Below are 12,862 nucleotides of genomic sequence, written 5' to 3' on the forward strand. Positions count from 1 at the left end.
CAGGCATCTGGAATATGAGAGTTTAATTATTTGTATTATTAATCTATGAGGCTGTGTTGTAACCTTTTCGCTATCCGATGATACTGTAGGACATCAACCCCTCCATTGGTTGTATAAGATGGAACAGTTTTTATCTACTCATAAATATAAAGCACTATCAAAGATAATTAATTATTTCTGCGTTAAACATAAAAACATTATCACAGATTTAAATCCAGATGCCATACATCAAGATTAAAAATACTTAAACTAGCCAGTGATGATATATGCATACTGTAACAATACCATTATACAATTCATTTTCACATGTAAAGTACCTAACCATTGCTGCACCATTTATTTTATGCTTAAGCTCTTAGAACAAGATTGGGTTTTGTGCATTGTGAGATTCTGCTTAAATGTAATATTTTTTCATTTGGTTTATGCTTTGATTAATTTAGTTAAAATATTGATAGAACTGCATAAACACCTTATTTTAAATTTGAGGAGATGAAGCTATTCTGTCACATGTGGCCCAAGAACTGTAAGAGTAAAATGCTGTCAAGTGTAAAAGGGTTATGATGTGGGCTTGTTTTATCTTTATTTTAACGAGCATTGATATTAACTGGATTTGTTTCCTTATAGTTTCAGACACGAGTAACTGCAGTGGAAGAGGAGAAGGTATTGCTTATCATTAGGAATGCTAAACCACACAGTAAACGCTGTATAGGAGAACATTACACATTACTGTAAAACTTGTCTTCTAAACGGTTATTGTGTCTTTTGTTGTTTCCATTACTGTTGCAACCATTATTTCAGTCCTGTGCGTTTGCTAAATGTTACTTGTTTCTGGTAATTAATTATCAGTACATTGATCTCATAGGAGCAACTTCACCCCCTAAGTCTCCCTATCAGTAATTTTAGCAAAACAGTTATCAAAACAGAGACTTTAATCATGGAAATGTGGCTTCATTTTAATTTACCTCTTCAAAGCAAATACAGTAGACTCCCTTTATAATACTGATACACTGCAGTCTTTGACATAATTTATGGCTCCATTACTAATAAAAAAAACACACATAAAGCACCTGCTTCTCTAATTAGCTTTCAATTATGTTCCTGACCACAGTATTTACAAAGGATATACTGTATGTTAGAGCAAAAATCATGGAATATTTGAAAAGACAGAAATATAAATTTTGTTCAATTTTAAAATAGATTCCTAAACAAGAAATTGTTCCTTTTATTCTGCATATACTAATCATGCTGACCCCTGCATGTAGAAATCTGTATATAGGCTAGATAGCTGTGATAATGAATACTATTTTTTGTAGGGAAAATTCCAGCTTACCTCAGAGTCAAAAGAAAGAGAAATCAATGGACTTAAGGAAGAACTGAAAGTACTGCAGGTAACATGGATCAGTGTTTCACATTCTTAAAAACAAAGTAGTGATGTGGTAAGTAAAGTATTAAATAGGGCTCTACACAGCCTAATTTAATCTGGTAAATATTTTCAATAGCCAGATTGACCATACAACATTAGTCATGAAATTAATTAGGCTAGTTTTCGAAATAAACTAGATATGGCTTACAAAGAAAATAGTTTGGAGTTTTTAAAAAAATGTTTTAATAGCTTTGTAATATTTGAAGGGAATCCTATTAGATTTAATGTTGTGGCAATTGCTACTAATTTTTAATCCATCTGTTGTTTATTTCTGCATATGTTATCAATTAGCAGTTACTTGCCACACAGAACTTTGATGTACAATCGAATGGAAAGCCCTATAGTAAACCAGAGGTGATTGGTGCTGATAAATAGTACTTTGTAATTATGCAAATGTTGTAAAGTTGTCCGTGTACTAAGTAGTAGATTAAACTACACAATTATATATCAGATTGTCAGTAAAGGAGTCTATAGTACGTTGTAAATTTATAACTGTCGCACTTTGCTGCAAAAGCAACTGTGACTTATTACTGTATAAACAGATTGATCTTAGCATGGATGGATTAACTACAACATATCACAGAAGCCAGTTTCCAAACTCTTGGCATAAATGTACATGAACAGGGTCATATTCATGTTTTTTAAAAATTTCATGCTTATATTAAGAAATGGAATAGAAAAAGCTTGTAAATTGTGACCGATACAAAGAGAATATGATGGCCATTACTACGATGTTAATGGGACTCGTATTAACAAGGAAATGAATCACATATTAACTATTAAATATAATCAAACAGAGGGACTAGACATATTTACGTACAGGTTTTTTATAGGAATGGATTAATTCTGAATAAAATACTAGTTGTTTCAAGTACATTAAGTGTCGGAAAAGTGCTTCTGTAAATAGATTACCTGGGTAATTCGACAGCTGGTTCTCAAGAGAGCAGCATCCAAAATGAAGTCAATGACTGGAACGTCTACAATAACTCTTGGACTGGGTGCTGCTGACCTCATAAGTGCTGGCAAATATCATACTGTGTTATCTATATAGGTCTCAATATCATTTAATGTAAAAAATTCCATTATCTCACTTAGAGAAGGCCAAGAGTTCTTTTTATTGCTCTACAATACCTATGTGTCATGTGCAGCAGAGCATGGCAAACCCTATACATCACCTATGCTATGTCACAGATTGAACAAGCCAAACAAATCCTTACAGCTACAGCGCAAAAGGTCAGGCATGAGGAGGTATTTTGTTGGTTTTGAAAGCACACCCTACATTAACCAGATGATTAAAACAAGCAGAAGGTGACACAAGTAACTAACTACTCTGTTTATACAGGAATTTTAATTAGATCAGAGTATGCAAAACAAAAAAAAATGGAATACTGCAGCTGTAAATATAAACTGGTTTCTGTGATATGTTGCAGTAAGCTAAACATTGCAATTCACTTTGGAAAATAAGCCAGCTGAGGATCAAGCTTCATGAGGCATTTTTAACTGAAATATTCTATGTGTAAATGGGTCTTACATGACAGAATTGCAAAGCCACTAAAGATTCCATTAAAACCACTTTGTGTCAGATAGTAGAAAGCCAAAAGTATAAATAGTATTATTTGGAAAAGCTATTTAGAATGAAGCTTTTTTAAAAAAAAAAATTAGGAACTTGGGGAGCGCAATAAATTCAAATGACCCTTAGTCCTACTCTGTTGTCTTCCTTTATTCAAGCATGTTAGTGCAGTATATTTAGAAGGAAGGTGTTAAGTATTGTGTAGCAGGCATATTAAATAACACTCAAGAAGATCAACAGAACTGGAAGGTAAATGTTTTTTTTGGAATTGCTATTTTGTACTCAATGTGTTGATTGTATTATTTACAGCTTATTTTTAAAGACATCACAAGAAATAGGAAGAAAGTAACAATGTGTCATACTGCGCGTGTGGTTTTTAAAGCGAGGGAGAACTTGAGCAATCATGCTTCTTTGTTTCAAATTGTTGTTTTTATCTGAGAAATTATTAACACCGTGGCTATCTCCCCTCCCTCCCCATAGGTTTCCAAGTACAGTCTGGAAAAGAAGCTAGGTGAACTGGTAAGGAACTATATTGCTATCCAGTCCATTGTCCAGCCAAATGGGGAGATTGAAGAGTTGAAGGCAGAAAACAAAAATGGGATGGGCCAGTAAGGCAAAGGGAGGCTGTGACTGGAACCTCAAACACTGCAGGAGAGCTTTGCTTCAATGCCAGACACCTTATTGTTCAAATTATTCTAGGCAGTAATTGCTGATAAAACTTTTACAAATCTGTTTATACTACGGCTGTTGAGAATTAAGCCAGGCCATTAAAATATTTCATTGTACTAGTTTTGATTAACAGAGGTGGAATAACATTTCAACCTTTACTGGGTGCTTCACACATTCTCGCCTCCCTCATCCCCAGCCTAAAATTGTCAAAACATTTTTAACTATTTCAAAGTTATGATCCTTTCTTCATGGAGAGTGTTCTTCCTCAAATTGTTTTTGTTGTTATAAATAATGCTGCTCCATATTTCTTTAAAGATTCATCTTTTTTCTCACATGAAAGATCCTCATTTAGAAAACAACAAATGTTTGCTAGTTTATTGTTCTGCACATATAACCTAAACCTATTTTCCTTGGAAAGAACACCTTTGTTTTGTTGATCCTATTGAAATCTAAAATGTAATGATCATTTAGTGAATACCAGTATAAACACTTTATTAGATGCTTATTTGTGTTCTCCAATATAACAATTAGTCGGTGAATGAACTGGACATTTGTGCACTTGATATACCAGTGTTCTTTTTGTCATAACACAAAAGCATACACGGTGCTGAAATTCACGATGAATGTTCATATGGTACAGGTTTCACAAAAGTGCTGATGATGCTTAGCTTTACCTTTTGATTCCCTTAGTGTTGGGTGACTCTACAACTGCTTGCCCAACACTAAGTCTTGAAAGAATCCAAATTTCTTCCAGCTTGATGTTGGCGAAACTAAAGCCACTCCTTTTGGCTCTCTATGTACCTCACCACTTAATTTTATCGACTGCTACCTGAGGCTATGGAGTGTAAAAAGTCGGATAGCCAGGTGGTGAAGGGTGGAATACTAGAGCCTGGTCTTCAGTTGCTTCCAAGCCGTTATTCACAGCGATCCACATTACCCACCATGCACCCCCTAGATGAGCTCTCATATAAATGGATACAAGAGAGTCTCCAGTTGATATGCACCACCTGAATACAATTAACACTAATTGATATAAATCATATGGATACAATTAACAAGTAGGGTGGTGTGAAACTTTGGTATGCTAGTTGATCCTGAGCTATTTCCTTCCAAACATCCATTCTGTCGGCAAGACTCTGTTGCCATGACTGTCACCATCCACCTTGAAAATGTTTTCCACCTCTGTCCCGATCTTTCCCTTATTGTTTCTGAAACTCTAATCCATGACCTTATGCTGAGTTTCTGACCCGATATCTTCTCCATCACAAAGATTACCTCCTTCCACCTCCGTAACATCTCTCGTCTCCGCCCCTGACTCAGCACATCTCACCCATGCCTCCAGATTCGACGATTACAGTGCTCTCCTGGCTAGCCTCCCATCCTTCATCTTCCATAAACCAGCTTGTCCAAAACTCTTCCACCCATATCCTACCCTTGCTGCTCATCTTGGGGGTAATTTTAACCCTGGGGGCAGGTGGGTAGCAACCCAGGCGTGTTTGGGTGCGCACGCGCGCCTCCGAAACTCGGAAGTCGGTCTCCTATTAATGCAAGCAGGCGGATCGTGAAAGGGGCAATTCACCTACTTCACATACTTATGGTAGGTAATTTTTTGTGGATTCTGAACCTGAAACGAATGTTACCTTACGGGTTTCCCATGGCTTCTCAAACTTGCCAGTGAAACGGAGATGAGATTCATGTAAAAGTTGATTTGGCCCTTTAAACCTGTGATTGACACAGCTCAAGAAAAGCTCATGGATTGCAGCTGGTCTCTCAGTTCTCTCGGGCAAACGTTTGGCTGAGTTTTGTTTTCTGTTGGGTCTCTATTCACTCTTCCAGCCATCACTCAATTAAATAAACTAAAAATAATCAATTGTTAACATCCTCCAAACAGTGTTGAGTGTGCACAAGTTTATGTTTTTAAGAATGATGACAACATCTGAAATATTGGAATATTCTGCAGTCAAGTTACTTGGAAGAATCATAACACTTTGTAAGAACTTGGCTGTTTTGCTAATAAAAATGATAGAACTTCAAATGTGTTTCCAATTCTCATCCATTATTTGCCTTTGTGTGGTCCATCTCTTCCCTCCTTTATCTGCCTTTCTCTCTCTCCATCTTTGGCAATAGGCTGCCCATAGATATTTATCACAAGCTCAGACTGCCACAACTATATTGATTGTGTTTCTTCCCGCCCCAGTAAATACTTCATCCCCTTTTCTAATTTTCTCCTCCTCTATTTTCCACACCAGAGTTCCTAAAGGTCCTTCTTTTTCCTCAGCTGAGTCTTCTCTCAGCAGTGGTTGACCAGCCCTTTGATTGAATCCACCACATTTCCCATATGCAGCAGAATATAACTGCCAGGAACATCTGTTATGGTTTTCATCTTTTAATGCTAATGCTGGTGCTGGTGCTATTAGGAAGTTTAAAAAATGAATGTTACTGATCATGAAATCACTTATCTCCTTCTCCACCTCACCACCTTCTCTCCCTCTCTCCTCCTCCTCCTGCTCCCTCTCTATTCCTCCCTTCCTCTTTCATTTTCCCTCTCTCTTCCTTACCATCCTCCTCTCCCCTCATTTCTCCCTAACCCCATCCCTCCCTTGTCCTCACCCTCTATCCGCCCTCTCTCCCCTCCCCCTCGCTGCCTCTCCCCACCCCCTCGCTGCCTCTCCCCAACCCTTCCATTCCCCCTCACTCAGTCTACCTTCACTGTTCTCACCCTCTCCAATTCTCTTACCTCTCCCCTGTCTTGGTTCAAATATCTCCCTTGGTTGATGTGAAAAGTTGCATTGGTTTTGACTCCCCACGTGCAATGCCACGGGAGATCAACTCGCAAGAACAGCAACCAACGATTTAAAAAAAAACTATCCCCTGCAGCACCGCCATTGCATCACATTCTACACCCCCTGGTAGAATAATAAATGAGGCCCCCACTTAACTGAGCAAAAAAATAAGAATCAAACCCACCCACTGAGCAAAGATTGGGAACCAAGCCAATGAATATATATCGGGAAACAACCCCCTAAAAAATGATCATTAGGCCAAATGCATCCCCACAGCTTATGACCACAAACACATAGTAGAAATTCCAGGTTAGGACAACAAACCTTCTCCACCCCATCACTGAGCAGAAATTCTGGCATAGGATTACAAACTCTCATTAATCCCCATCTCAGAAATTGCTGGTTAGGTTATTAAACCAGCATTCAAGCCAAGACCCTCCCCCCCCACCCCCCATGGTCGAGACCCCCCGATGGTTGCCTCGGGCATCAGACCCCCCTGGCCCCCCCCACTCCATGGCCCATGATCTCTCCCTCCCTCCCTCCCTCCCTCCCTCCCTCCTCTCCAATTCCTGGCTGCTTCCCTTCCCGACAGCCAGTCAGCCTCTCAATCTGGCTGGCTGTTGCGCAGGATACCCGGAAGTGAAATCAGTTGCCTTCAATTGGGTTGGAATCGCAGAATCCAGCGCGCTCACTTGACCTCTGGGTTTTCCACTCGATAATCTACCCACCCACTCAGTTTCCGGCTCCATGCTAAAATCATGCCCCTTATCTCTGTAACCTCCTCCAGCCCTGCAACCCTTCGAGAACTCTGCATTCCTCCAACTCTGGCCTCTTGTGCAACATCAACTCCCTTCACCCCACCATTGGTGGCCACGCCTTCAACTGTCTTGGCTGTAAGTTTTGGAATTCTCACGGTAAATCTCTTCGGCTCATCACCTCCCTCTACTTTAAAACCCACCTCTTTGACCAAGTTTTTAGTCAACCCTCCTAATATCTCCTTCTTTGGCTTGGTGTCGATTTTTGTCAGCTTACATGGAGTCCACAGCACAGAAACAGACCATTCAGCCCAACTGGTCTATGCTGGTGTTTATGCTGCACATGAGCCTCGTCCCACCCCTCTTCATCTAAGTTTATGCTTCTATGAAGTGCCTTGGGTTGCCTTTTCTACATTAAAGGCTCTATATAAATGCAATTGCTGTTTATCACTTCGAAACTCCATTACCCCAGTCCTCACCAGATCCTACTGGCTTGCCATTCCCCTTCAAAGTCCTTATTGTTGCATTCGAATGCTCCAAGGTCTCACCCCACCTTACTTCAGTGAGACTTTTAGCCTTATGGAATTTTAGTTCCATTTTGTAGTAATGAATTAGAAACTGCATTTAAATGCATTTTTTTCTTTTTTATGTTTTGCAGGAGCAAAAAGTGCAGTTGCAGTCTGTAGCTAAGGATAACCAGCTCAGTCAACTGAGTGAAGTTGAGAAACGTTTTGCAGCTATCAGTCGCCAGTGTGGGTTAGTCAAACAAGCTCATGAGAAACTTGAACAAAATGGTAAGTAAGATTTGTAAACCCACACACAATACTTTTTTGTAGTTCAGTTTAGTGCAATAAAAATAACATGGCACATTTGAGGTCAGTTCGAATGTAAGAAGCTAGGAATAAAAAAAGGCAATTCCGTTCCATCCAGATCACTTTAGGGTGAAATTCCTGTTAGAACACAGTGGGCTAGAAATTCGGCCGTGTAGTGCCCTTTGTTTCATATGCTATGCGGCCTCCCAAAGTTCCAAAATGGCGTCTGGGATGCACGCGCACACTTCTAGCGTGACGTGCGCCGGATGTATCTTGGTAAAGGGATTTGTGCAGGCGCAGATAATGAATGCTGGCAGCATGTAAAGTAAGGAGGATATGTGTTAGATCAGTGTGCAATGTTGATTTAAAGTGATAGACACTATTTTGGCACTTAAAGCTCTACTCAACGCATTGTCTGAACCATGAACACTTGAACATGTCTTAGACGGCTTGGTGAACCCCCCCCACCACTGCTATTTAAAGGGACCATGTAGGATTTACAGGTTAGTCGATGGATTATTGCTTTTGGCTGCTGGTGCATTTATACCTATTTTTGGAGTTCTCCTGTATTTAAATACTAGGACGAGGGGACATAGCCTAACGTTTAGAGCTAGGAGTGAAGTTAGAAAATGTTTCTACATGCAAAGGGTGGTAGAAGTTTGGAATTCTCTTCTGCAAACAGCAGTTGATGCTAGCTCAATTGTGAATTTTAAATCTGAGATTGATAGATTTCTGTGAACCAAGGGTATTAAGGGATATGGGGCTAAGGCGGGTATATGGAGTTAGGTCACAGTTCAACCATGCATTGAATGGCGGAACAGGCTCGAGGGGCTAAATGCCCTGCCACTTGCTGCTTCCTGTTATGCGCCACCTTCTCCCGCAAGAAAGCGAGAAGTGTGTCGGTGAGTGTCCTGCAGGATATCAAGGTGATGTGCCTGTCATGGGAGAATAGCTGTCAGTGTGTGACCTGTGAGTTGTGGGTGTGCAGCTTGCGACGGTGGGAATGTGTGAGGGTGAGAGGAATCATCTGATTGAAAGAGTTTGATGGTAAATGGGTGATGGGGGGTGTAGTATGTGAAACAGTGGATGCGGCTAGTGGTACAGTTGGTAGGAGATGCCATTTGTCAATTTCCTTACTCACCTTGACCACTTGTGTCAAAGCATTGAACTTCTTCCTGCACTGCATCCATATTCATGGTGCTATGCGCCTTGCATTGACTGCGACCCCTACTGCTTCCCACTGCCTCTTGAGCATATGTCTGGAGGGCCTTTCTCTCCGCTGCAGATATAGGATGCCCCTCCTTTTGTCCACCTCTTGCACCAAGGACTCTAGTGAATCAGCAGACAACCTTGGTGCACGCACTCTTGCAGGCCTGGTACAAACTCAGATCGGCAGATTGGTGAGGTCTGGCATGCAGATTGGAGGATGTGGGATTTAGTAGTGTGCAACCTTTATTCAATGTTTTAACATAACTCAACAGTTTGTAAACACAGGGACGGGACCAGCATCTGTGTTTTATGTGTGCGATGTCTGACCTCCGTGCGGAACTGTATCTTATTTTTTGCAAATAAGAGGTGCAGCCTGCCTTTAAGAGGTGCAGCCTGCCTTTAAGAGGTACGAGCAACTCACTGGAGATTTGGGCCCCATCTGTTGATGGGAAGTGGAGAGAACAGAGAAAATGGAGAGGCATCTATCTTTACCAAGGAAGAAGATGCTACCACAGTCTCAGTAAAGGAAGATATCTATGAGATACTGCATGGGCTAAAAATTGATAAAGAAGAGGTACTTGAAAGGCTAGCTGTACTTAAGGTGGATAAGTCACCTGGTCCGGATGGGATGCATCCAAGGTTGCTGAGGGAAGTAAGGGTGGAAATTGCAGAGGTACTGGCCGTAATCTTCCAAACATCCGTAGATACGGGGGTGGTGCCAGAGGACTGGAGAATTGCAAATGTTACACCCTTGTTCAAAAAAGGGTGTAATGATAAACCCAGCAACTGAAGGCCAGTCAGTTTAACCTCAGTGGTGGGGTAACTTTTAGAAACGATAATCCGGGACAGAATTAACAGTCACCTGGACGAGGGTGGATTGATTAGGGAAAGCCAGCATGGATTTGTTAATGGCAAATCGTGTTCAATTAACCTGATAGAGTTTTTTGATGAGGTAACAGAGAGGGTAGATGAGGACAATGCATTTGATGTGGTGTATATGGACTTTCAAAAGGCGTTTGATAAAGTGTCACACGGTGGGCTTATCATCGAGATTGCGGCCCATGGAATAAAGGGGGCAGTAGCAACACGGAGACAGAATTGGCTAAGTGACAGGAAACAGAGTAGTGGTAAATGGTTGTTTTTCGGACTGGAGGGAGGTGTACAGTGGTGCTCCCCAGGGGTCAGTGCTGGAACCACTGCTTTTCTTGATATATATTAATAACTTGGACTTGGGTGTACAGGGCACAATTTCAAAATTTGCAGATGACACAAAACTTGGAAGGGTAGTAAACAGTGAAGAGGATAGATTAAATTTAATGCAGAAAAATGCGAAGTGATACATTTCGGTAGAAAGAAAGAGGCAATATAAACTCTAAAAGAGGTACAGGAACAGAGAGATCTGGGGGTATATGTACACAAATCGTTGAAGGTGACAAGGCAAGTTGGGAAAGGCATTAAAAAAGCATACGGGATCCTGGGCTTTATAATTAGATGCTTGCCTTGGCAACGGGCAGTTGCAGGGGCATTCTGTAAACACCATGTATTGTTCTATATGTATAAATGCGTAGGCTTCGAGGAGCTCCTGAACATTTACCTGAGGAAGGAGGAAGCCTCCGAAAGCTTGTGAATTTAAAATAAAATTGCTGGACTATAACTTGGTGTTGTAAAATTGTTTACAATTATAATTAGAGGCATAGAGTACAAAAGTATGGAAGTCATGATGAACCTTTATAAAAACTGGTTCGGCCACAACTGGAGTATTGTGTCCAGTTCTGGGCATCGCACTTCAGGAAAGATGTGAAGGCCTTAGAAAGGGTGCAGAAGAGATTCACTAGAATGGTTCCAGGGATGAGGGACTTTACACAGCGAGTGGTTAGGATCTGGAATGCACTGCCTGAGGGGGTGGTGCAGGCAGTTTCAATCATGGCCTTCAAAAGGGAACTGGATAAGTACTTGAGAGGAAAATATTTGCAGGGCTACGGGGAAAGGGCAGGGGGGAGTGGGACTAGCTGGATTGCTCGATGGGCCGAATGGTCTCCTGTGCTGTAACCTTTCTATGATTCTATGATTCATACGCAGCTAGGGCTCTACGCTGCGCATCTATCAGGTAAATTAAGTTGCAGCACCAATCTAACTGCATAGTAGATACCACCGGGCGCAGGCTAATCTGTGAATTAGGATTCGGAGGTTAACCAACATAACCCCCAGTGTGTTTATTTCCTTTTTTTTTGTAGCACAACATCAAGGAAGCGCAACTTTATTCTTGGATTCCTGGAAGCTTGGGTGCATTAAGGGGTGCTAAAAATAGCAAACTACTGAGTGACCGATGCAACAAGTACCTGCAAGAAAGCAGCACAGTTAGCAGAACAGCTGCTTAGCCAGTCTGAAGGTCTTAATTACACATAATAGGCCAATCAAGCAATTTCTGGGAAAAATCGACAGAGAACACAGCAGGTGTAAACCTAGGTTAAGCAATGGTGGCTTGCGACTCACAAACAGTGTGACAGCATGGAGGCCAATTTATTTTTATAATGATGACATATCGATTGATGCCAATCAAAGTAAATTACAGGGATTGGACCTGTTCCCTTAAGTAGCTTCAGTAATTTAATCCAAATTGATTCAGTAACCTGCTGGAATTGAAACACAAAGGGAACTAATGAAGATTGTTGAGAGCTGGTTAAGCCAGCCATACAAAAGAAGAAAATCTAGAAATATGCAGGTGAGAAAGATTGAAGATTTGTTGTCATTATTCAGTCACTTGCAGCTGACAATTACAAAGCTGTGAAGCATTCTGTAGCGTGGTACCGTACATTCAGACAAGCTATGCGAATGGCTGTAAACATTGCTGTTGCCGAAAAATCCTCTTTGCTGAAGTGTATATGCCCCTCATTTAATGCATATTGTTTGCCTTGCAGAAAAAGGTTACTTTTAACAGAAAGCACCAAGCTTTGGAGAGAGGGTGGTGGAGTACACCGAGTCAAACCTCTCACTCCCATTCAAGGAGGCTATAATGCAGGTCATTGTCTGAATGTCTGTACACTGCATGGGCGACGCATAAATTGCAGGAGGCTTCTCTGTTAGCCCCTGTTCCATTCTTTTCCTCCTCCTCATCCTATGACTTGTTTCTGCTCTTCATTGAGAAACAAGCTATTTCTATCTCTGCAGCTGTGTTGTGCAGTACACTACTGCCACTCTGCGAATTCTCTGGGACATTTTGTAATTGACTTGCTGGTGTAATCCAAAATATCTGAACCATTATTTCAGCACACCAAATGTCTGCTCGATGAGATTCCTGCCTCTCTCATGCGCTTAATCATGGACCTTTTGCTGAGCAGTACAGGTGCTATGATCCACATTACTCTTGGGACTTTTGGAAATCGGACACCGAGGTGCAAAATTCTTTAGCACTGGTTGCATGCCACTTGGATGTTCGTAACTTCGTATGCTTTTCCATTGAACCTCTTAGCAGGCCGTACAGGTGCTTGAACAGTGATTTGGGAATGTCACATCCTTAAAAAAAACCCTGTGCCTATCATGCTGCTTCTGTTGAATTGCTGAATTTAATGCTATCGCCAACAAGTCAATGCGGAGCATCTGCAACAGTGAATTACAAACTGGCTAATCCTTACCATGTCTCC

General features: G+C 41.1%; 1 protein-coding gene across 7 annotated transcripts in view; it reads left to right on the plus strand.

Annotated features, from left to right (window-relative positions):
• LOC137328060 (coiled-coil domain-containing protein 73-like) overlaps positions 1–12,862 on the plus strand; it is a 156,751-nt gene that overhangs the window by 58,562 nt on the left and 85,327 nt on the right. For all 7 annotated transcript variants that reach the window (XR_010964603.1, XM_067994181.1, XM_067994182.1 and 4 more), the window contains 4 exons: positions 625–660; positions 1,314–1,388; positions 3,474–3,512; positions 7,859–7,994. Coding sequence is in view for 6 of the 7 variants with exons in the window: in XM_067994181.1 (XP_067850282.1) it covers positions 625–660; positions 1,314–1,388; positions 3,474–3,512; positions 7,859–7,994 (286 nt within the window). In the remaining variant the exon portion in view is untranslated. The remainder of the gene's footprint in view (positions 1–624; positions 661–1,313; positions 1,389–3,473; positions 3,513–7,858; positions 7,995–12,862) is intronic.

This window comes from Heptranchias perlo, chromosome 12 (assembly GCF_035084215.1).
Source record: "Heptranchias perlo isolate sHepPer1 chromosome 12, sHepPer1.hap1, whole genome shotgun sequence".
Lineage (NCBI taxonomy): Eukaryota > Metazoa > Chordata > Chondrichthyes > Hexanchiformes > Hexanchidae > Heptranchias > Heptranchias perlo.